The sequence below is a fragment of the Microchirus variegatus genome, assembly GCF_963457635.1.
Source record: "Microchirus variegatus genome assembly, chromosome: 23".
NCBI lineage: Eukaryota > Metazoa > Chordata > Actinopteri > Pleuronectiformes > Soleidae > Microchirus > Microchirus variegatus.
Window position 1 is genome coordinate 7,407,597 of NC_139824.1, and position 24,570 is coordinate 7,432,166.

Consider the following 24,570-nt stretch of genomic DNA (forward strand, 5'->3'; position numbering starts at 1 on the left):
CTTTACAAACAAAACGTATACAGACAAAAGGAGACATCTCTGCAGAAAGTACAAACTTTTATTTGTAATTCAGTGAAAAACAGTACAATAATAAAGCATTTTACAAATTCACAAGAAGTGACACATCAGGCCCTCACCTACATCTCTGCCCTCCTCTACACCCTGTGCCACTGCCACCACAGGTTTAACCACTGTAGCTGCTGTGTGTGCATCTCATTCAGTGTCATAGGTCTCACCATGATTTTCACACAGGTTATGCAGAGCACAGCAGGTCATCACCACCATGGATTTCACCAGCTGGACATCACAGTCATTCCTTTTCAGGAGTGACAGAACCATCTGAAACACACAGGCAGCATGCTTACGTTAATACCAGAATACCAAAAATAGAGATTGCTTTCGGTCATTACTACGCTGTACAATTGTACAGTACTATGTAGAAGTCTGAGGCCACCATTAGATTGTTGCTATAATGACAATAGAGGATCATTATTTTTATTTCACCATACTGGAACACAATCAGAATATATGTATGCAGTTTTTTGTTGTTTTAAAAAAAACATCCTCTACAGGTGTCCAGTATTTAGTGTGATCGACCCTTACACTTGAACAATAACACAACTCTGTTAATACTGGAGTGGAACCTTAATTAATGTTTCTGGTTCAAGACATGCATGAGTATTACATACTCAAAAAAACAACATCGTTTCTGCACAGTACTGTATATGAGCTAGTTAGCGATAGCAACTATATTAGCTTACCCTCACTCGTCGTCTCGTAACATCTCATCTTCAGTTTCATGATGTATGACTTCCCAAACTTCTCTGTACTCCTCCACAGTATTTCTTCTTGCCGCCTGTAGCTTTTTCTGGCGATCTTCTCTTCTGTGTGTGAACAAATGCCACAGACCGAGCAACAGAACGAGTCCACGTCCGTCATTGTTTATATGCGTGTGTGTCTCGCGTATAAGACGTCATAGCAGTTTCGCGCAGCCGGGTTGCAGCCGTGTTGTGATAACCACGCCCACGTTGAGAAGGTACGTTCTCTGTAGTGGAAACACAACTAAACCGTGCCGTTTCGTGTCGTGTCGCTCAGTGCCGTGTAGCCCGGAGCTAGTGGAAAAGCGCCAAAGGAGAATTGCTCTGTGGCCTTTTCAAAGGCCTTAGAAATAACACTGTTCCCAGTCACAATGGACGCTTTGTATTGTTAGAATGAAGTCCCCAAAGCTATCTCGACTGGAATTAATAGGCAATTTAAAAAATAAATAAATAAAATAAAATATAGTGGAAAGAAATCCCACTTCATTTATGAATTGCATACATGTAACAATTGAAGGCAAGAGTTTTTCTTTCTAATGCTCACAAATAAATGGACTTCACGTTTTCACCGGGTGAGTTGTTCATGGTTCAAGAAATGCTGCGTTTGTATTATTAGGACTGGCAGTGAAATCGATTCATATTCCACTGTAAAATAAACAAACTGAAAACAATAGGATTACGCTGATGCACAGAGCATTGTTGTTCTTCATGGTTAGGCCGGTGAAATGATGGAGCTTCCCTTCAGTACCATTTTCCCCTAAGCCTGCAGTTGACAGCCATTTTTCTGCCAGTAATGACTGTATACAGTGTGCACAGTGATGCATGAAGTGGGAATGGCTCACCGGCTCAATAGGCTGTAATTGTTTGTCCAGAATACTGAAGGAGATATGCTAGACATGGTTTTTGTGTGATCCTGTGTCATCTTTATGGTTATCTCTGAGACGAATGTGTTATGACCTCGGTGTGCCCTTCAAACTAATACATAGATGAATGAGTTAATTGCATTTATAGCAACAGATATATCAGATTTTATGTGTTTTAAATGTTTAACCATAAACTGCCATAAGCATTTTCCTTTTTTTTTTTCTTAGGTGTCGTAGTATATTGCATGAAATGGAGCTGTGAAATATGTGCAGAGATTGTTATGTTGTTGTTGTTGATAATGTATAACCAAAGCATAAATTCCGAACCCAATGAAGCTGATAGAAACATGAAATGAAAACCAGGCAGTGGTTCACCATAGAGTGTATGAGTTTGGGCCCTCAAATGGTTTTAAATTTCACAGAGGCTTTTCTCATCTTAGTGGTTCAGCATTTTTAAGTCTTTATTCTATCATGTCATTATACAAAAGCACAACAAAATGGTAATTATATAAGGCCAACAGGAAACATGATGAAATATAAAAGAGAGAGGAGGGGTGGGGAAACATCTACACAGGAATACTCTCCTACTGTGGAGCTGGCCCCTACAATAATGTGGGAAATGCAGGTCTATGGACACATTCCAAATGCTGAAGTAATTTTGAGAAGTCACTGGAGAAATGCAGTTATCTGTTAATCTATCTCCATCTCTGAAAATATGTCTGTGAATTCAAATGCAAACGACTGTTTGTCTTCGCTGAAGATCACATTGCACTGAAATAATAAAGTCAATACCTCAGGCAGTGCTTTTAACATCCGCCAACCAAACATTTGATTTTGATATGTGTTACGCATAAAAATATTCCCTGACGCAATGTTAAAAAATTACAAGGAGGCTTATTCTCTTTGAAACATGGATCTAAGATACATATGTCTGGTAACTTTGGCATAATGTGACATTAAGTCGCTGGGTAACAGAACGTTTAGTGTAGGACTTTTCCTATTAGGCTAGGTCCTACAGTGTGGTGGAATTTAAAGCATTTTGCAAGGGCTGTGGAAAGAGAAAGGTGTAGGGGGGGTTGCACTGAGAAAGTTTATGGAAGCATGTGAGCTTGAGGCCTGAGAAGGCTGAGGAATGTGGGGTAGGGGTGAGTAGAATTAACTTAAGGTAGTTCAAAGACTCAAGTTCATCATGTTAAGAAGGAGACATGAGGTTCGAGTACCATTGCTTTTTGGGTCATTGGTTGACTGTCAAAGCAACTTACCGGACTGTTTTGGTTTTGCATTGTCAGCAAATGTAAAATGTAGCACTCTGCTTTGTTTCACTGGACCAGTTGTGACATGCAGTGAACAGTTTCACGCAGCTTTTCCAAAGCAAATTTCATCCTCCTAAAAGTGTAGCAAACTGGCTTTACTGTGACTGCAGGGTTTGTGTTGAATGCACACATTGTGTGTCTGCACAAGACCTTGATTGATGTACACTATGTATGCAAAAATACCTGCTTGCTCATGATCGCTCAAGATCCACCGGTTGTCTGAGGATTGCGCCTCGCTGCCACTGTGCTTAAGTAACTTTGAAGAACAAAGCCAGAGGGGAAAGAAAAGAACAGGGGAAAAAAGCGGAAAGCAAATCTGGCAAAGACGGTCTGTTTTTCTTTTTTTCTTGAGGCCCTAGGGCAGGTTTTGCTTCTGCTTTACTGAGTAGGCTAGGTATATGGGATGGGTGTGGCAACTGAATTCCTCAGATTCACCTTTCATGTGCTTTGTTAGACCCCTTTTAACCCAAATGCCTGAGCAGATACCTTTTTATTCAAGGTGCTGTGAGGTCAGGTTGGCCTGTTTTTGGGTATCTTCAGTCACAAAATATGAAGAAAAAAACTGGTTGGCATTGGCATTAAGTTTGAGAAGACGAAAGTGTTAACAGGCACATTCCTCTGGAAGACGTAGTTGTTACAACTGAAGTAATGGCATTATCTGTGCTGATAGATACAAGGCAAAGAGCTCAGTGCAAAAAGCACAACCCTCGTGAAAGGGGAATTGTCTGCTATGCTGGCGTCGGCCTGTCAAATAGATGTGCACACAAGCATGAGCATGTCTCTTCCTTTCCTATTTTTCTCTTCTCTCAAACACGCTTTGTCTTCATTGCACTTTTACATGAGCATATATGTCTACATATCAAACGTTCTCCGTGTGCTGATCTGTCCTCTTCTCCATTATCTTGGGCAAACACTTACTCTTTTGTAGATTTTTTGTCATTAGTTTGTTAAGTCATTTCATTCTTGATTTATGACTTGTGCTGTTTTTGCCATGGGAGTCCTGGATTTAGGAACTACCTGGTTTCCCATGCCTGGCTACTCTTTTTATTACTTGCCTCAAGCTGAGTTTGAGAGAGCTGTAATGATAACTAATGACAAGAGAGAACCCCAGACAGAAAATGCAGGGATGATAATGCAAAGCAGGGCAAGGGAATAAATGAGTCACATCCCCAAACTCCCCTATTTTGTTAAATTTAAGATTTTTGTCATTTGGGGTGTTTTTTGTTTCCTGAGAAAGCTTCATTCCTGAAGGCGAGAGAGTTGGCTGCTCTTGGTTACACGCCATTGCGGTTCATCAAGTGACATACAGTATGTGAACAATGGCAGCAGCAGCAAAGAGACACTCTATGTAAACTATTTGAACTTCGGAAATATGTCTTTATGTCCTGTGTATGGTTTTGTGGAGGCTTCCTATCTGGGCTAGCAGTGAGTTGAAGTGTGTCCTAGATTCTGACTGATTGTAGCAAATGGGCAACACCCATATCTCGTAATGACACTGTTGTGTTCATACCATCATTTACTTAGGTTAGATTTTAGATCTGGGGTCACCAACCTTTTTGAGACCGAGGGCTACCTGAAGGGTAAAGAATAATATGGACGGCTACCATATTAACATTTGATGCATCATTTTTTTTAATCATTTAAATGGTTAATATTATGAATTCAATTGCATTCACATTATTGCCATTGCTTACTCCTAACGATTATCAGTTTTTATAAACAATATCATTGATATTTTACTGAATGATCATATGGATACATGCAAGTGAGGTGAAGTGAAGGCACCGTATTTGCTGCCTGCGGGCTACCAGGTGCCCACGGTCACCAACATGGTGATCCCTGTGGTGATCCTTGTTTCAGATAATAAAACAGTCAAATTATACTATACATTACCACAGCCGTGTTCATGGGAATGACATTGCCTATTATTTGTTGCCTCTTTTTTGAATTTTCACACCAGAAAAGGCCCAGGTGTCACTGATAATGTTAAAAATGGCTACCACTTAGTGGAAGTGCCTTGTTTAAAGGTTGTTTTCTTTATCTGGAAGATTTTGGATATTTATGTGCATGGTCAAATAATAGGATCTCTACAAAAATGCACTGTTCAAACACAGTACTTGCCTGTGAGAACCTTAAATAATAAGAACATATTGTGAGATCTCCATTTAGTTTATTTTTATGTTCAGAGAATAATTAGATGACTGCTATAATAATGGTAATAATAACTATAACACATTTTATTTAGAGGCGCCTTTCATGACACTCGAGGTCACCTAATATTAACACTAACTTAGATTTGAAGACATAATATTGTCATTTCATCTGTAACAACAATTCATATGTTAAGATAAGTATGGTTCGTAGCCATGTGACGATTAACAGCATAATACAAAATAAAACTAGCAGCACTCCGAGAGCGCAGACCTCCGCCAAGGCAGCTCAGCCCCCCACAAAATAGCGATAAAAAATAGTGATAGCATCTATGGATCACGCCCAGAATTTAATTACTTATTTCAGTTCCCATTGTGGACATTTCCTCAAAATTTCATCCAAATTCGTCTGTGACTTTTCGAGTAATGTTGCTAACAGACAGACAAACAGACAAACCCCAGCAAAAACATACCTCCTGGCGTAGGTCAACAAAACAAAAATTACGATTACGAAAAACTTGACGAGAACTGTCAACAAATGTTAATGTCCTCTAAAAGTGCTACAACAGCCATTGTCATGCGTGCACATCCTCTCTCCCAAACTAAAATACATGCATACTTGCCCTTTCCTAGAAAATACATACAGATCACCTGGCTAGTGTTTGGAAGTGGGGTCGGACAGAGATGAAAAGCACTAAAGCAAACACACTCCTGTGAACTTTGCTGTTAGCTTTTCCCCTGAAAGAACAACCAAGAACAGGCACTTTGCTTACCAGTTTTCCCCATTTAACCTTCTAAACCTGTGTTGACAGATGTCACAATTACTTAAGCATGTCGTTGATCAGAACACACAATGTGTTAATGCTATTTATCCTCTGTGCACACTTCTTTATGGTCTCGGTCTTTTTAAGTTTTTCAAATTGCGTAGTTTCCCCATCCTCCCCTCTCCCATTTAACCATTGTAAACTTTGTGTTTCTGAAAGCTTTTCTGTTTTCTCAGCTGAAGGTTACAGCCCCCACATAGCAGTTAAAAATGTCCCTGGCAGTGAATGCAAACAAGCGAGCGCTGACTGGCTGTTGTCAATATGCCACCTTGACATTACAGAGGAGGTGCTTTCACCAATCCTGACATCTGCCTGTTCAGAGGCAGCTGGTATTCCAGCATCTGTTCTCTTCTGATTTCAGAGATCACTGGTGCTGCAGGTAGTAATGTGACACTCGAGGCATGTGCGACACATAAAAATGTTCCCTGACATGATGTAGACTGAGGAGTTTGTTTACGTCTCTCTCATCTCTTAGGTATCATTCGAACGCAAGAAGCGCTGGATCATGAGTCAATACCCCACTACTGGCTCACAGTCTACGCCATGGACCGCGGTGTGGTGCCACTCTCGGCCTTCGTCGAGGTCTACATCGAAGTGCAGGACGTCAACGATAATGCGCCGCAAACATCGGAACCCGTCTACTACCCCTCTGTCGTGGAGAACTCCCCTAAAGATGTGTCAATCATCAAGATAAATGCAGTGGATCCAGATGACAAGGCCAGTGATAAACTCACTTACCGGATCACAAGTGGCAATCCTCAGGGTTTCTTTGCCATCAACACCAAGACAGGTAAGATTACTGTAAATGGCGCTGCAGTTCATGTCACAGAAAATTGCATTTTTGAAGCAGTCGTGGGCTTGCAGGACAAATGACAACCTTGAACATAGCTGCTAGACTGGAAAGGAAACGTTTAATTAACATAGAAATTGGCTCATAGGGCTTAGATATGAAAATGTATTTTCGTCAGTTTACACTTTATCTGAAGTCCAAATTAAAAATGAATCCAGATATCCTTATTGATTTGTACTAGTTAAGCCTGAAAGACCAAATCCATCACCTACATTTTGGGTCAAACGCATGCTTTTACAAATCCTGTCAGGCTTTGAGATTCAGATCTAGGCTTGGAAGTATGCTTCATCGTATGCCGTATGTATGACAAGGTGCGGGATGCCTGTTTCCGTTCTGGTGTAGAGCAAGAGCAGTGTGAACATATTATTTTAACCCAGGACAGAAGTGAGTTGAGCCTACGGGGTGTTTTCCACTCGAACACAGAAAGTGTGTTCTCAAATGCATGCTCTGGAGATGGTGTGATGATTAATATTTCATTTGGTTCAGGCTATGTTTAGTTGAGCAGCGGAGGAAAAAAAAAAATACTTGTAATAGGTGCAAAGTGAAACTCCGAGTACAGACAGAGCTATTTTGTAAATTTGCAGATTTATACTTGTTACTTCTTGTTTGAAGTATAAAATATGTCATCTAACTCTAAGAAAAATCAAGCACGTGAATAAGTGTGCATTTAAGTGACTTTTTTGCCGACTAACAGATGACAAGAGACTCTGTCTTTGTCTCTTGAAGCAAATTATGGAATTTGTTTTCCTTCCTTGCCGTGATTACACTCTGACCTCTCATTGCTTTGAATGCAAGTGCTCATTTAACTGAAATGAGGAGTGGTGGTACTGTGAAGCAGTTGCTCCAATTTGTCTTCCCTTGCCGTGTGTGGTCCTGTTTCCCAAGGTAGTCACGTCAACAAACTGGAGTTATTTTTGTTGGAAGTGGCAATGTGAATTTTTCTGACCAAATAAGGATTCATCATGCAAGCACGTCTCCCAAAGAAGCCTCCGCTCAAATTTGGGCTCTCCCCCCATGTACAGGAAAAGAAAGGAGGGGGAAAAAAAAGAATGATAAAGAAAAGGGAAAAGCTTAGGTCAGTGATTCTTCTACACAGTTGACAAGATCAGCTTACATGTGATAAGAAGTGTGGGAGCAAGAACAGAGAAACTGATGGGAACTTCAGTAAAGTCACATATAACAGTGTTATAATGATACAAGAGTATATATATACATATATATATATATATATATATATATATATATATATATATATATATATATATATATATATATAGCCATTCTTAAACTGAACGGCAAAGTGTTTTGTCTTGGTGCTGCAAGACTGTAAGTCTCTCTTTTCCCACGTCAGGATGGACCTTTTATGCTGATGAATTGTTCATAGAATTTTCCATGACAAATGCCCATGGTGATCTTACTGTCGCTTACATCACTTATTCAGCAGTTGAACAAGTCTTCCTAACTGGAGTAAATATTTCCTACTCCTAGTATCACTGATTATAAAGCTTATGGTCAAGTCCATTGGGGGCCATCTTTTTTAAAAAGACTGTGGCAGCAAACGGAGGTAGACGAGCAGGTGGAGACAGAAAAATAGAGCCAAGTGTAGCTGAAAGCAAGAGAAAACAGTGATTTATGAAGATGGTTCGTTCCGTAGACAGCAGGCCTCATGAATAAACTGATTTTCCCCAAGGATTAGGGAATATTACATATTATATTTATTTGAATCTGCGGTATTAAACACGGTCAAAACAGGCCTGATATCATGCCACATTATCAACTCAATATGACATTCACCCGCATATTACAGGTTTTTTGAAATGTTTAAATTTATAACATGCAGTCTCTGTAATTACATGTTCTAAAATTGCTTTGGAAGCATAGGCCCTGTTTTGGCATGTCTACAAAGCTCTGCAAAGGGGTGGGAAATAGGAAAAGACGTTAAAGCCTATGTTTTGTGTGTGGGTTTTAGAACTTTGTAGGCATGTGTTCCAAGCTAACTAGCTAGTCCTCCATCATGGGCAATGGCCTTGTGCTGCTTTCCAAATAGCCTGTCAAGTTTCAAACACATATGAACGCTTTGCCTGACGCCTTGGGTGGCGTTGGTTGCCCTTTTTCCTGCACAGCCCCACTGTGGCTCGGTAAAGCCCAGGATGAAAGACCTCGTCCTACTTTTTTTTCTGCCAAGTAAACAAGTCTTGCTGTTTTGGCTGTTCTGGCTCAAGTTTGTGATTACAGTGCATGGTCAGCTCTGCTCTCCAGCAGACATCTTGCAGACAATCCCGATGTCTTCGAGACCTCAGAATGTAATGGCTCGATATAGCCTCACTTTAGAAGGGCTCCGAAGAGAAAGAGAAAATGAGACAGAGCCACGCGGGATTGAACTTTTACCAGTCAGCAGGATGTTAGTTAGCAGGTCTTGAATTGTACAAGATGAACCAGTTCTTATAGTTGCCTGGTGGCACAAATCCCCTCCTTAAAAACATGTAACCATGTTAATCCAACTGAATTTTTCAATACTCGGTTGCGGCGGGGCTAAAGGCCACATTATATTTCTCCGACTGCGTAATGCGTTATCCGTCTGTGTCACCACGTAGACCACTCGAGCATTTATACTTCTGCGTCGTGGTGACGGATAGGCGCTGCAATTTCCCGCCCGATCAGTAGGGGTCGCTGCGCAAGGTTGTTGTGCTTTTGGCTACAGTGAGCAATGGCGTCCGAGGGAGAAAGACTGTTGTTGTTGAAACAGTGGCCGTTTGTCACTTTTCTGTGTCCCGGAACGCAGTTTTAAGATAATTTGAGGCGAGAAATTGGCCATTTAGAGTCTACACATTTGCTGTGTGTGTTAAGATATGACGTATTTATAGTTCGGCAGCGACGAATTCGGCGGTGTTTAGCTCCGCCTTCTGATAACGCTCGGTGCTCACTGTGAGCCGGCACAGAGCAGCTTTGCTCGGCCTGTCCTGAGGACCAATCGCAGCTCTTGCCGTCTCGGTTGTCCCTTGACGGAGTGACAGACACTTAAAAAATATTCTGTGCACCCGGAGACAACGCAGAGGCTCTACAACAGGTTCTGCGTCGACGCAGAGGACTCTGCGTAGCCTACGCAGAGCACTTTACGCAGGAGTATAAATTGGGCTTAAGAACAGATTTTAATGCAATATAAGCAATATCAATGTCATTATATCGTTTCATTCTGTATCTCGTATGGAAAGTCAGACGCTCCCTGATGATCCGACTTTGGGTCAATTTACCATTGTATATACATTTAATCAGACTCATACTGGCCTAGGCACTTTGCGCATGCTCTACAGCTTCTACCCCGGGGCTTTGACCCAGAAATAAAAAGCCGGTATGTTTTTGGAATGATGAGGAGACAAAGTAAATACCAGCTCAAAGAATGCTTTCAAGTTCATGAAGGGTTGGAAGTCTTGTAACTACAAGCTGTTAGCTAACGCTGTTTTGGTCTGGGTTGTAATAGATTAACCAGAAAATACCTCACATTAGGACTGGGACCAAAAGTTACATCTCAATATTTATCTCGATTTTTCGTTTAAGTAATGACAAAAAATGACAGTTCCAAGTCGAAGCCACTTGCGTGCGAAATGTCACACAGGCACTTTTATTACAGACGGTTGCACAGTATCAACATGTCCAGAAATAAACACTCTTTTAAATTAAAACGTTCCTTGAATAAATAAAATAAAGTATGTTATTGTCCTGGTTAACGTCATATACACTGCTGGATAATTTATGTAAATAATGTTCAACAGTGCTGCAGGACTCGTCACAACCAGGGATTTTACTGTGAGGCTCCACCTCCACCTAGTGCTGGGCGGTATGACCAAGATATGGTCGTAGTGTACAACAGTATTGTGACGCAAAGTGAAGTGCGCGTGTAAGTGCATTCTTAGCACTCTCAGACGTGTTTTCTGCTAACATGGTGCTGTAAAGTACTACCACAGTTGAATGAATGAATGAATGAATGAATGAATGAATGACCCTGACGCACCCCGAGTATACCAGGGTGATATGTGACGCACAATGGCATGTGTGCGGAAGCATACCAGGGCCTTCACTTCTTCAGCTAAGCCCTTAGCATGTGTGCAGTAGTGTAAAGGGTTCGTTGTCGAACATTGTTTTGCTGCGCCACCCTCGATTTTTATATACCTTGCGCTATATAAAAAATGTATATCTCAAAGTATATAGATACAATGGTTCTGTATGAATCGGTATTTTGCCCAGCACTACCAACGAGAGAGGGAGGGACCTCAGACCAGAGAGTCGGACAATGAACACATTTTTCCGATCGTTCCACAGAGGTTATTGAGCCATTATTATTGTTTTACTAACCAGCTCCTCACCGGCAGCTTGACCCCCCTGTCTGTGTCTGTCGCCATGTGGTCGCTACATGCAGGACTTGAGTAGTGAGTGGGGGAGGGAAGTGTTGTGCTCACTGCTCAGACCCTGGGAGAAAGCAGGACAGGCTGAAGTAAAGGCCACATTATACTTCTCCGACTGCATGCGTTATCCGACTGTGACGGACACGCTCTGCAATTTCCCGCCCGATCAGTAGGGGTCGCTGCGCAAGGTTGTTGTGCTTCTGGCTACAATGAGCAATGGTGTCCGAGAGAGAAAGAGAGAGAAAGACTGTTGTTGAAACAGTTGCTGTTTCTCACTTTTCTGTGTGACGGAACACAGTTTTAAGATCATTTGAGGCGAGAAATTGGCCATTTAGAGTCTAAACATGTGCTGTGTGTGTTAAGATATGACGTATTTATAGTTTGGCAGCGGCGTTATCGGCAGGGATCAGCTCCGCGTCTGTGGACGCTCGGTGCCACTGTGAGCCGGCACAGAGCAGCTTTGCTCAGCCTGTCCTGAGGACCAATCGTAGCTCTTGCCGTCTCCGTTGTCCCTTGACGGAGTGACGGACACTTAAAAAATATTTTGTGCAGTCGGAGTCGACGCAGAGGCTCTTCGACAGGCTCTGCGTCGACGCAGAGGACTCTGCGTAACCTACGCAGAGCACTTTACGCAGAAGTATAAAGTGGGCTTTAGTTAGAACGACAGGGAGAGGAAAACTAGCGGCTTGTCTAAGAATATGTAATAATGCAACATAAACAATAGCTATACCCCTACAATCTGAATCGGATCATATTGCCACCTAGTGTAATGGAGGTAGACACACTTAATTCAATGAATCTATTCTCCACTAGTGTTTCATACTGGTAAAAGGAAAAGCTCCACCTGACTGTGCATTGAATTGGAGTAAGTGACATAAACCACTGTAATTCCATGTTCTTTCAGGCAACTTTGACGGCTAAAGAGAAAATCTTATAGTTAAGAGGTCAGCAGGGTGTGAGACGGATACATGGTTGTGCTGTGTAAAATGTCCCTTGGTTGTATCGTAGAGTAATCAAAGGTTGTCTTTTACAAGGTGTAAATGTCAGAAAAGCGTGGTGTTGTCCACACTTACAGCTCTGGAGACAGCCAGCCCACAGACTGTCTGGTTTCATTTTATCTCTGTAAAGACGTTGTCAGCCATCTGAGATCAATCATTTTGAGTTGTTGACACAGGTTACCCACCTTTTCTGTGGCAGCGAGAGCGCTCTTTATTACCATGTGAAACACACACACACACACACACACACACACACACACACACACACACACACACACACACACACACACACACACACACACATTCTCTCTCTCACTCTTTTTTTTTTAGAAATTCATCATCTGTGCTCTGTTTCAGTGGACTTTGTACAGTGTTCTAATGCCAGCACATGCATGTGTTGGGAAAGGGCAACCAAGCAGAACATGTACTCACTGCACAGAGAGAGAGCAGGAGCAAAGATCACACTATAGGGCCACAAGCTCTACCCGTCACATCTCACTGAAAGCTCATTACTCTTCTTCCTGCTAAACCTATTCTACCTTTCTATGTGTCATATTACTGCTTAATGAAGATTCCATAATTGGCCAACATTGAGCACAAATGTATTGCTGCAGGATGTTGACTCGAGATGTTTTGCTTGAAAGCCAATCCTGCCCGTTATTTACCAAATATCCCCCCTGGGATTACTAAAGTATTTCAGATCCTGTTGAAAACTCCACCCTGTTCAAACGGCGCCTGTCACCAGACAGTGATGTAGTTATACCTGATGAGATCATGCCTTTAATATAATAGAGCTGTCTCTACCTGATTGTGTTTGCCTTTAAATGACAGCTATAATTCCTGTGGTTAAACTGTCATGACAACAGATACACCCGAGTGAGACCTTGCAGTATATCAAACAGTTTTAGCCTATCCTTTTTCTTTTCATCAAGCCATCAAATCACTTTCATCCCTTGAATAGAATCGCCATAGGTAAGGTTTTGGTGAGCTTCGATAGCTTCAACGGGATTTATTTTTTTTGTCATACAGATGTTGAATGAAAAGGTAAAGGAAAACGGCCGCTGGGATTTGCAGCTGCGACACTCGTATCAACTTTCAGTAACGCCTACTCAATTTAAGAGAGGAAACGCACACTGTTGTTAGCAGTGGGTTATGAAAAGCCGAAACAACTATCAAGAGAAGTGAGATAGGAAAATAGATGCCTTCAACAGCCACTTGATGTTTCCTGTGATTTGGGGGCTGAACAGTTGTTTGCGCCTTTCAAAAGTGATCGTGTGAAGAAAATGCGGAAATGGCATATTTTCCTTTCAAAACTACAAAGCGAAGACACGGAGGCTTCGTTCGCTTAGATTTTTGTTTTGAATCGAATACGATTCAGAACTTGACGCGCGTGACATTCATGAAAAATCCAGTGTGCAAGAATTCGCGCAAACATTATTAACTTGTAATTGTGAGACTGCTGAATGCAACCAGTGCAATGGACTCTTCTGCTCACCCCTCCCTTGTAGTAAGCACATGCTTCAAAATACAAAATGAAAGTCGTCATGTCGTTTTAAAATGGCTGCCTACATAAATCAAGCCCTTTATCTTGAAAATATATAAAAGGCTTATTCACAGTTACGCAATTGTATTTATTTCATTTTAAAGCAGTTATACGCAAACATACTTTAAATATGGGTGGTATATTCAATATGTCAATAACCCCTTTAAATGTTACTCACTGGACCTTTTTGGGTGTGACACTTTTTCTTGACACGCGAGTTCTATTCATAATACATTTGAAGAAAAATGTTTTCCTGATCGTAACTAAAATTTAGAGTCACTTCGTTAGAAAATGACTGAAGATGTGTGTTTTTTTTCAGTTCAGAGACAAATCAATGTGCAAACCATCATGCACCAGTTACCAGTTGCAAAACGAGGCATACTGCCCTTGACAAACATCTGTCGCATGAGCATATATCAAGTGACACATTTTAAGTTGACTGGTTGAAAGGCAGTGTTGATAGAAACTGTTTTCAAGGCAAACTGTATTGACACATCTCTCACAAAGGCGTAATCTGAGGCTAACGTGCAGCTGAGTTGATAAACCATGTCCTCGAACCTTACGCCATCACTACGCAAGTCAAGTTATAATGTGCAGTGTCTTCATTTGAATGTCTTATCACTTAAAATGTTCCCTCTCCGAGGTTGATGTGGAAATTCCCTGAGACCTCTCTGTTTAATGGACCACGTCGGTCCTGTTGGTGCGCATCAAAATGCGATTAGGATGTTCTCTCCTACTCAAGTGAACCATACACGCAAGCATTTAAGAGGTGGAAGGTGTGAACGTGCCGGGAAATGTCTGTATTTATGCTTAGGCAAATTTCAATGTAACATTTACGTCGTGAGGGCATTCTCCATGTTAAGGTGTGGTCACCTTAAATTCATTCAGACAAGAGCTGCGATTGGTCCTCAGGACAGGCTGAGCTTAGCTGCTCTGTGCCGGCTCTCAGTGCGCTCCGGGCGTCCTGACAGAGGCGGAGCTGATCCCCGCCGATAACGCCGCTGCCGAACTATAAATACGTCATATCTATACACACACAGCACATGTTGAGACCCTAAATGGCCAATTTCTCGCCTCAAATTATCTTAAAACTGCGTTCCGTCACACAGAAAAGTGAGAAACGGCCACTGTTTCAACAACAACAGTCTTTCTCTTTCTTTCTCGGACGCCATTGCTCACTGTAGCCAGAAGCACAACAACCTTGCGCAGCGACCCCTACTGATCGGGCGGGAAATTGCAGCGAGTGTCCGTCACCACGACGCAGAAGTATAAATGCTCGAGGCGTCTCCGTGGTGACGCAGACGGATAACGCATACGCAGTCGGAGAAGTATAATGTGGCCTTAACTTGTATCTGCTTTTCCACAAACTCCTTCCATTTTCATTGGCATCTTAGGTGAACCTTCTAATTGGCCTTGGAGATTTATTGTCAAGACAAAGCACAACACTGGGGATTTAGCTGGTTTTACTTATCATGAGTTTGACAGATAACGAAACCGTGTTTAAAACTACCAAACTTTTAATTGTGTGCTACATTGGAATTCACACGGAGCAGCGCGTATTAGACCGGGATTATCTGAAAGCAATTTTTGCAATTTTGACTTTTCTGTTGCTGCTGCGCAGCGTCAAAATAACACATCCATTTACACACCACGTAACATTCACTTTCCCAAGCATTTGGGAACCCAAATCCCCTGTAGCCCCGAGTCTTCCATGACGTTGTTGTCTTTTCAGATTACAAATAAGCCTGGCAGCTGTGAGGTGCTGAGATATCTCAATCCCAATGTAAATAACATAAGGGTTGAGATTTCTCCCCCCACCTTGGTGCCTGCTTAGTAACCTAAAAGTGTGTGTATATGTGTATATATATATATATATATATATATATGTGTATATATATATATATATATATATATATGTGTGTGTGTTTTTGCATCAGCTTTTATGGGCATGTGTCAAATTCTGTCTTTTTGTAGTTGCCAGTACAGGATACTTTACAGACTATGCTGTAGGTGCTTTTAATGCACTGCTTTCCTTCTTGTGTATAAAGGGAGTGGTCAGTAGCTCTTGTTTAGCAGTATTTTTGAGCCTCCGGCAAGTAAGGAACAAACAGCTCCTACTTGCGATATTCCATTCCTTGGCGACGGCGGCTCAGCGGGAGAGAGAGTCGCCTTTCAACTCGAAGGTTGTGGGTGCGATTCCTGGCTCCAGTAGTCTACAAGCCGATGTGTCCTTGGGCTTAACCAGGCTGTGCCGGCAGCGTGTGAGTGGGTATGAAAGATGAGTGATAGAAATAGTATGAAAGTATGTGTGAATGGGTGAATGGAAACTGTAGTGTAAAGCAGCTTTGAGTGGTCATCAACACTGGAAAAGCGCTATATAAATACAAAACCGTTTACCATTTCATAAACTCGCACAGTCCTTTGGCGATTGGTTTTTGCACAGCTTGGATTTTGTGTGTTTCAACGACACAATTGCTAAAGTTGTAATGGGGTTGAACATGGGGTTTTGGATTAAGAAAAGTTGCAGTCTGTGTTCCACCTTCTTTTTTCGCTCGAGAGAAATGACAAGCGTTTAAATAATGCGTTTTCATAGCCCACTGTCATACCTCAAGGACCAAAAATTGCACAGCAGGCCCAACCACCGCGGACACCAAACACATTCCCGATTGTCTGGAGTCATAGCTAAATGTCTGTCACGCAAATTTGTGTGCCTCTCTCTCTCTCTCTCTCAAGACTGCTAATCACAGCAGCAATGCGCGGGTATGAATAAGCCCGACAATATCCTAGACTCCTTAACTCCCTCCAGGCCTCCATTTTGGAGCGGCGGTTGTAGCGCTCAAGGACATGCTTGAGAGTTCCACTGCTGCTTTTGCTGTTGTTTTTCTTTCCCCTCTCAAAACAGCATGGCTATAATTACTGCTGGCCCAGCTCAGCCCACGCCTAAGGATGGCTGATGTGTGTGTGTGTGAGTGTGTTGTGACAAAAGCTATGGGTTGGAAGTACAGACTTCATTGGTGAGCACCGACTTACCAACCAATCCCTTTACAGTTATTTAATGTTGAGGTAGAGGGAGGTATGCACCTTTATTTACTCGAACACTAATGTCTACTTTCAGAAGTAAAGGACTGCTCCTCGGGAGTTATGTACGCTTGCAGGATTAGTTTGAATAGTTTTGTTTTGGCTAGACTATTCCGTTTTTTTAATATATTTTTTTGGAACAAATAACTTCTTTTAAAGTAATATCAGCTTAGATCATAGAATGAGAGGTGACATCTGGCAGCAAGGTGGAAATGACTCGCATTTTTCCAGACAACATTGTTTGCATGTCAGATGTATGATTCTCATCTTAGATATCTGTACAGCATCTGGTTTCATAATATAATGCTTAGTGATGGTTGCTGATTGAATTGACCATTATTAACCAGCTAATTGACATGTGATTGTTTTATTATACAGAATGTACAACCAGCTTCTCCAATCCAGTGATGCACTGCTTTTGTTTTTATTATTTAAAGCGGACATATGATGCAAAATCAACTTTTTAATAATTAAAATACTTATATTTGAGACTCCGGAGGTGTCGGAAGTGTGAAAAAAGACGACTCACTCGTGTTTTTGTGGTCCTCCTCAGCCTAAGTGCAGGAGATAAAACATGCAATGTTGACTTCCGCACTCATTGGGACGTCACAGTGCGCTAAATTCTCGGAATTATTGTCTCGCGGAGCTCCGCTTTGTCCGTAAAACATGCGAGAGTGCAGGCAAGGGCAATCGTATCCAAAAACCGTAAGTCCGCGAAAAGTTCTATTCTTGGCTCCACGGTGCAGCACAGAGTCCTACGCAGAGGATTTATCTGTCCAGTGGATACATGCTATTTATGAGGGCAATGTGTCTTTTTTTTAAGGTGGACTTAAAGAGATACTACTAAACCAAGCGTTCTGAACAAGGCTGTTTTGGCAGGGTGATTGAACTGCTGTGGTGCTTCAATTTTATGGTATTTTGACCAAAGCTAGTCACAAACATGTTCTTTAGGTCACCAGGGAACTAGGTTAACTCTGAGAAATAGGGTAAAATATGACCCCTTTTACCACAAACTGATTTTTTTATTGAATTTGAAGATAAAAAAAAAATAATATATATATATATATAATCACATGGGACAAAAAAACAGGAAACAGACCAGACAATGGATTACAAGGGGGGTATTCGCTGTATGAGAGGATTATCTGCTTCGTTTGAGATGTGTATTCAAGATTCAAATGTTGGCAGGAGTCTTTGCCACCCCGGGGTAGGAAGGTCAGCACCCCACTAAAGGCACAACAGTCTCTGGAAGTAGTCCTTCCCAAACATCATCCTGACTTTGTCATTCTGGACACTGAAATTTCAGCAGGGTGTAGTTCATTTGAGCCTGCTCTCAGCCGTAGGGCTGCTGAGAGCTGAAACTGTTGCCTATTTTTCATCTCAGCCAGCAAACCACAAAAGAAATAGGAACTAAATAACCTCTCAGTTATAGCTACAGCAAACCTGATTACGAAAACATTCTCATGCTTATTTACGACTCGAGGTGGCATTGCTAATTCATGTACAAAAACAGAGAGAGACTATACTTGAAGCAAAATACTGTGAAGCATTTTGTTCCCCAAGAAACAAAAGGTAAATAGCATTGTTGCCTCATGTCATTAACGTGTCCTCTGTTGTAGCCACTGTGGCGGAATCGGAGTGTAAATTATTTCTGCAGTTTTTGTAATTCATCTTTCCAAAAACAACAACAACAACAACATTCTCTTTAGTTGGAATTAAATAAAGGCAAGTTGTTTTATTATTTAAACTATTTAATTAATGGTGTATTGTACTTGTTGCAATGCTATACCTCTAGTTTACTTTCAAAGCACTGTGTATGTTGGGGCCCCTTGTCAAGTTCTGATAAGGCACCCGATTTGCAGAGGAATCGTAAATCAGAGACCTAGACTTGGTACGGTTAATGCTGTCATCTGTATTCTGCTCTATAATGCATGTAGAGTGTGAGTAGTTACCTAACACACAGGGGAGCTTAAAAACATTATCATCCATCAGCCCCAGCCTTGCTAAAGCACATGAATAATTAGTCAGCCTGCTCTGTTTTGATGTGACACAGCCGAAACCATTAGCTTCGATGGTAATAATAATTTACAGCTTGCTAGATCATGGAACCCGTGCTGATCCTCCGCTAGCATTTTCAGCAGACTTAATGCAACAAAGAGGGATTCCTGCAGGAAGTATAAATTCAACTTTGATTTGTTTTGTAAGTTGTTAAATTTATTTTCTCTGTAACAGCATAGAGAAATGGAGTAGAGGCAGATGTTCTCTTTGTATTTATTTCGCATGTATCTAAAATAGCATTAGCCAAGTGCACAAATATAAATGTCAAATTAAAATTAACATTTCATTAATTGTCCCATCAATATTTAATCATATGGTAAGGAGATTTACACTTAAAGGAAATCAGCGTCAGAAGGAGATAAAAAAAAAATTGGGGGTGAGCAAAAGCACATCACTTATACGCCACAATTGCAGTGCAGAGGAAGGCCTATTTCAGGTCCTGTAAGTTGTGGCCTGCTATTCTTGATGCAGGCATATGTGCCATTGATTGGTTTGGGTTTCGGAAATCCTTTGCCTTATGCTAATCATTCACAATGTGGCAAGAAGTGGGCTGTGGTGCGGTTGAAGCTGGCATGCATACACTCAGTGTCTGCAAAGTTGCAATTACGCTGGGAGTGAGAACCGAACGCTGCCTATAATGTAGCTCTGTATCCCCCTTTTTTTTTTCTCTTCCCTTGTTTGTGAATTTGATTCAAATTAGCCCGGAACTCAAGCTTGTTTGTCTTATTTATAGTGTTTTTTTTTTTGTTTTTTTTTTTGGCTTATCAAAGAACTCTCTGTGATTGATTTCACACACCAACCCTCCTACTTTAAATAAAGAACATAGCTCAAAAAGACCCCAGTGACTTGAAAGACTGTAGGCAGCAGTGGGATCCTCTCTGTAGTTTCCGTTTCTCTGTTACAAAAACGGAACTGGGGGCTGCGAGTGATTTCTGACTGACAGTCTATTTAGTCAGCTGGTGGAAGAGCTGAAAGCAGAGTGCGAGGACTGCGTCGCTGTTTGGGCACCATTTGCACGCCTTTGTGATATTTCACATATGTAAGGCACTGTTGTTGCTCTGGCTGGCAACTCGATTGACCAAAAGCAGGGGAAGGCCCACAGGGACGGCACTCCTCCAGATGCAGACTCTTAACTCATGTGTGACTGATGAGATAACCAGCAGAGTTTAGTTTATGTCATCCATGCGGTGCGTGGGAGGATATCTTAAAAAATGTTTTACTATGAAATATCATTTATAAAGTTAAGCAATGACCCTGTGGTGCTTTCTTCTGAAGAGCCAGTGTATTCAGTTTTTCTCACAATGTCCCTTCCTCTTGTTCTGTAATTCTTTTTACTCATGACGGCAATCGTTGCATAGTCGATGACAGTTGTTATTTTATGATCGCTGATATAAGCAATTGTGAACTGTATATCTGCATCGTTTGTTTATGTCTGTTATGACTTTGTCTCCACCAGGTCTGGTTACAACCACTTCAAGGAAACTGGACAGAGAACAGCAGGATGAGCACATTCTTGAGGTAAGCCCATGTTTTGGCTGATTTCCATCAGGGAGACGGAAAGAAATGTAGACATTACAACTTGAGCCTTTATTTACTGGGAATGAATAACTAACGTTGAAAATTAGAAACCGTCAATGTCGGCGTCTCCGTTTTCTTATTTTCCTTGTTTCTGATCTTTGTTTCTTTGGCTTTGGCTCAGCACCACATGTTGCCAACAAACAAGTCTTGTTGTATATGCAAGAAGTGCCCTTTTCGGAATAATTTCTCCTTGTACTGATTTCCGGCTGCGGTGGGAGGGCGAGTAGGGAGTTGTGTGGGAGATCCTGGTGACTGCTCCTTTGTTCTGTTTCACTGTTCCATCTCCTGGATGGAGCAAGCTGGGACAGGACGCTGCCGTCAGACCCACAGGTCAATGTCTAAACTTGTGGGTTTTAATTGAGTTCAGCCCTGTTCCTTCCCGATGCTTCACTCCCTCTTTCTCACCACAGAGCTCCTGGCTGATAATAGGCATTTTAATTGTGTTTCCGCTGCTGACGCATAGCAGATTAGACACCTTTTAATTATTGTTAGACGTTTCACAATTCAGTGATCATTGTTACGGTAAATGCCCCTGTATCTCATGGCAGACTTGTGTTGCCTGCCATAGTCTGATTGTACATGGCACCGCACTACAGGGCTCTGAGAGTAAATGATAGAGAAGAAAGTGTGGTTTAAGGAAAGACTATGTTTAGCTGATGAATGAAATTGGGAAAAAAAAAATCTGTTAAGAAAAAAAAAGAGTTGAATCTTTGGCTCTTTGTCTTTTAAACTGGCGAGTATTGAATATCAGGGTCAGAAAAAAATTCCAATTCAAACCCAAAGCTCCTCCATCAAGTGGTTTTCTGTAGACGTAGAACTGCTTCTTCCAACATGTGGTCGAAAGCTGTTACATTACTTGGTCTGAATTAGTGTCTGATGCAAAGTCTTTGTCTCTTTAGAAATAAATGGAACAAAAAAAAAAAAAATCCAACCTAAGTTTCATTCATGACTGTTGTCCATTTGTCTCATTTGACAAAATGCCCCCAGACAGACATTAAATAACCACATTAAACACTCGGCTCGAGCCCTGTTACGCTTTAATGTCACGCCAAATTCAACACCCCCATTCTCTTCATGCTAATATACTTGCTTTCCTTTCTAATGTTTATTACTGAAGCTTACTGTGATTATCCAGATGCTGTAATTACAATTTTCCAGGGAAACAACTAATTAAGGTTTTCACTTGCACGTTTTCATTTCATTTGAATTTCAGTTAAAAGATAACTTGAAGTAAATAAGGTTTATATATAAATTCAGCCGTAAGTGGGCCGAGTGATCACGCTCGCAAAAGACGTGTATCTATGGTAACTTGAGAAGTTTTTATGTGTGGAATCCAGCAGGAAGCACTTTATTGGGCTATACATTCTCAGAGACGGACCCCCTAACCCTTCACTTCAGACTTCCCCACACCCACACGTCTCGCTGTATCCTCGAAGCCGCTAATTAAAGGTTAATCATGACTCGGGGAAGAAATACCTGCGTGCATGCACAGGCTTTGTGTGTCGACTGGGTGCCGGGCAGAGGAAAAAATCAAATTGAAGCCCTCGGTCTTGTTGCTGAAGTTTTTTTTTTTTTTGTACTCGCTTTGCTGTAGGAGAAGAAACAAAACATGTGGGACCATGTGGAGCAATTAGGGTGGGGGGCTGTGTCAGCATTGTTTGGACCAAATGCCAAAAGGAGGTGGAGGGATCACAGGGGGCTTCGGCTTTTATGGTGTGGCGGGTGGGGGTTGGTAGTTGTCGTGTGCCTGTGTGTGAAAGAGGGGAGATAGATAGGGAGAGCTAAAGGCAGAAAGGCAGAGGGGGGAGGCAAAATCTGTCCTTGGTGGTCTGTGGAGGCTCTAGCGGCAGGATGAGAAACCTCCTTCGCAGGGAGGAGGGGGGTGGGGGTGTTTAAACAGCAAAAAGTGGGACATGCCAGGACATGTTGTCAGTTGAAGCCTGGGATGCTAGCGAACACATTAGAATGTTGAAGCGGAGGTAAATGGGTTGTTCACATCTGTTCTTGTGGGCCTATTGCTCCAAACAGCTGGCAATTAAGACGCAAGCAGTTACACCAGGGATTGGTCGCTAGCCTGGCCTATGGCGCCGTAGATGCCTCGTTCAGTTATCAGTTTTTTCTGAATCATCGGAAATCAGTGTTTTAAATGGCAAGAAACAATAAAGGGGAAAATCTGCCTCATAGATTTTAGATTTGATGCTTTGTCCAACATCCAAAAACCCAAAGACCTTACATTGGTATAATATAAAGAACCAGAAACATCCTCACACATGAGAAGCAGAAACAAACTCGTATTCTTTTTTTCCTATTAAAACTCTCATTATTATAATGCTCGACTTGTTAAAAATGATAACACGCTGCTGGTCGATTGATCAACTGTTCATTCCGCCACAAACAACCCGGAAAGTACATTTCATGCATTCTCGTTTCCTTTGGAAGTTTTCCTGCTGGGGAATCATTATCCTAGGGATGTCAATCTTAAGCTGCTTCCAAACATGTACGTAAGGGGCTGTGTATGTCTACAGAATTTCTCTGCACTTTCTGGAGAATGCCCAAGGAAGCCTCTATGAGAAAACAAACGGAGAAAACTGGAGAATTCACAGCGGGGAAACGGTGTCATGCCTCCCTTACCCCCTTGATGCATGAATGTTCCGTACACGTTCCTGCTGTTGTGAATGCGTTTGACCTGAACAGTTCTCTGTTCTTTATGTGAACAACTCTGTGCAATATCCTCTTCAGTGCATATCTGAATTCACTCAGTATTAACATAGCTTAATTCTATGTTACCTTATGGAACGTATCCTGAGTTATTTTGATTAAAATGGAAGAAATTAAAGCCATGTTACTTACATTTGGTTGGTCAGATTAAGCTTAAAGTTATGCAACAATGAAGCCAAATACAATGGACTGTCTCTTTGTCTCACTGTCTCAGTTTGCAGCTGATGCAAAGAGACATAATCCCCCTGGTTTAACTTGTTCGCCTTTTGTGCAGTTTACCTAATTATCAAACAAAAGGCTTTAAAAAAAAGAAGCCTTCCAAAGAAAGCCGTGTGGTGATGAACAGCATTTGTGATTACAACTTTTCTTTCATATTTGTATATTGCGCTTCCTTTACAGACACAAAAGCTGATGTGAAATTATTCGCCACAAAGCACAGGATGGCCTCCCAAAATCTCCCTGAGAGACACATTCACATTAGGGTTTCTTGTCATCCCGTTTAATTAATTCCGCTCATGTGAATTGCGTGGACAGCTGCAGACACTGTGAGGAAAACAAAAACACATTATTTCTGTAATTGAAACTATGGAACCAAATGGTGTGTGCCTGGCCCTGGACTCCTGACTGTTTTTAGTGCAGCACTTTGCAGATGGTTTAAATGATTATGGTATTTGGTCCTGGCCTTCTTCTATATTTTCATTCTGATTCTATTGTGCTACTAAAAAGCCTAAAATATCTGCACTTGCTCACACTCACAAATGGTGTTTGTTTAGGTCAATGCGCAGTATTTTGCTTACACTCCTAGTTATAAAGGCAATTATATTGAGAGAGACATTATATTATGCAAAATCAACTAATCATTTAAATCCTTATATTTGGGACTTTGGAGGCCATATCATTCTGCAAGGTGTGCAAAAAGATGACCCAGTCATGTTTTTAAAAGTTCTTGACTCCACAGTGCAGCACAGAGTTCTACACAAACTTCCAGCCTCAGAGGATTTATCTGTCCAGTGGATACAATGTGCCTGCTAGAGCCTGCAAATAATCACTTTTCCAAATGCTAACTACTGTTAGCTCCCAGTAGCCTCTGTGGCTGATGTCATTTCCTGTCCCCTTAAGTTTTGTTTTACTTTCTTTTAAGGTGGACTTAAAGAGATACTACTAAACAGAGCGTTCTGAACAGGGCTGTTTTGGCAGGGTGATTGAACTGCTGTGGTGCTTCATCCTTATGGTATTTTGACCAATGCATGTCACAGACATGTTCATTAGGACACCAGGGAACTAGGTTAACTCAGAGAAATAGGGTATAATATGACCCCTTTAAAACATGGCACAGTATACAAAGCGCCAAGACGCCAGTAAGTAACATTTGATGTCAA

At 41.6% G+C, this 24,570-nt stretch overlaps 1 protein-coding gene across 3 annotated transcripts in view; it reads left to right on the plus strand.

The window, feature by feature from the left end:
* The window catches only part of fat1a (FAT atypical cadherin 1a), a gene marked incomplete at its 5' end in the record, with an annotated part of 74,504 nt that overhangs the window by 10,045 nt on the left and 39,889 nt on the right, over positions 1-24,570 (plus strand). For all 3 annotated transcript variants that reach the window (XM_083909428.1, XM_083909429.1, XM_083909430.1), the window contains 2 exons: positions 6,444-6,758; positions 20,352-20,413. In XM_083909428.1, the coding sequence (XP_083765554.1) occupies positions 6,444-6,758; positions 20,352-20,413 (377 nt within the window). The remainder of the gene's footprint in view (positions 1-6,443; positions 6,759-20,351; positions 20,414-24,570) is intronic.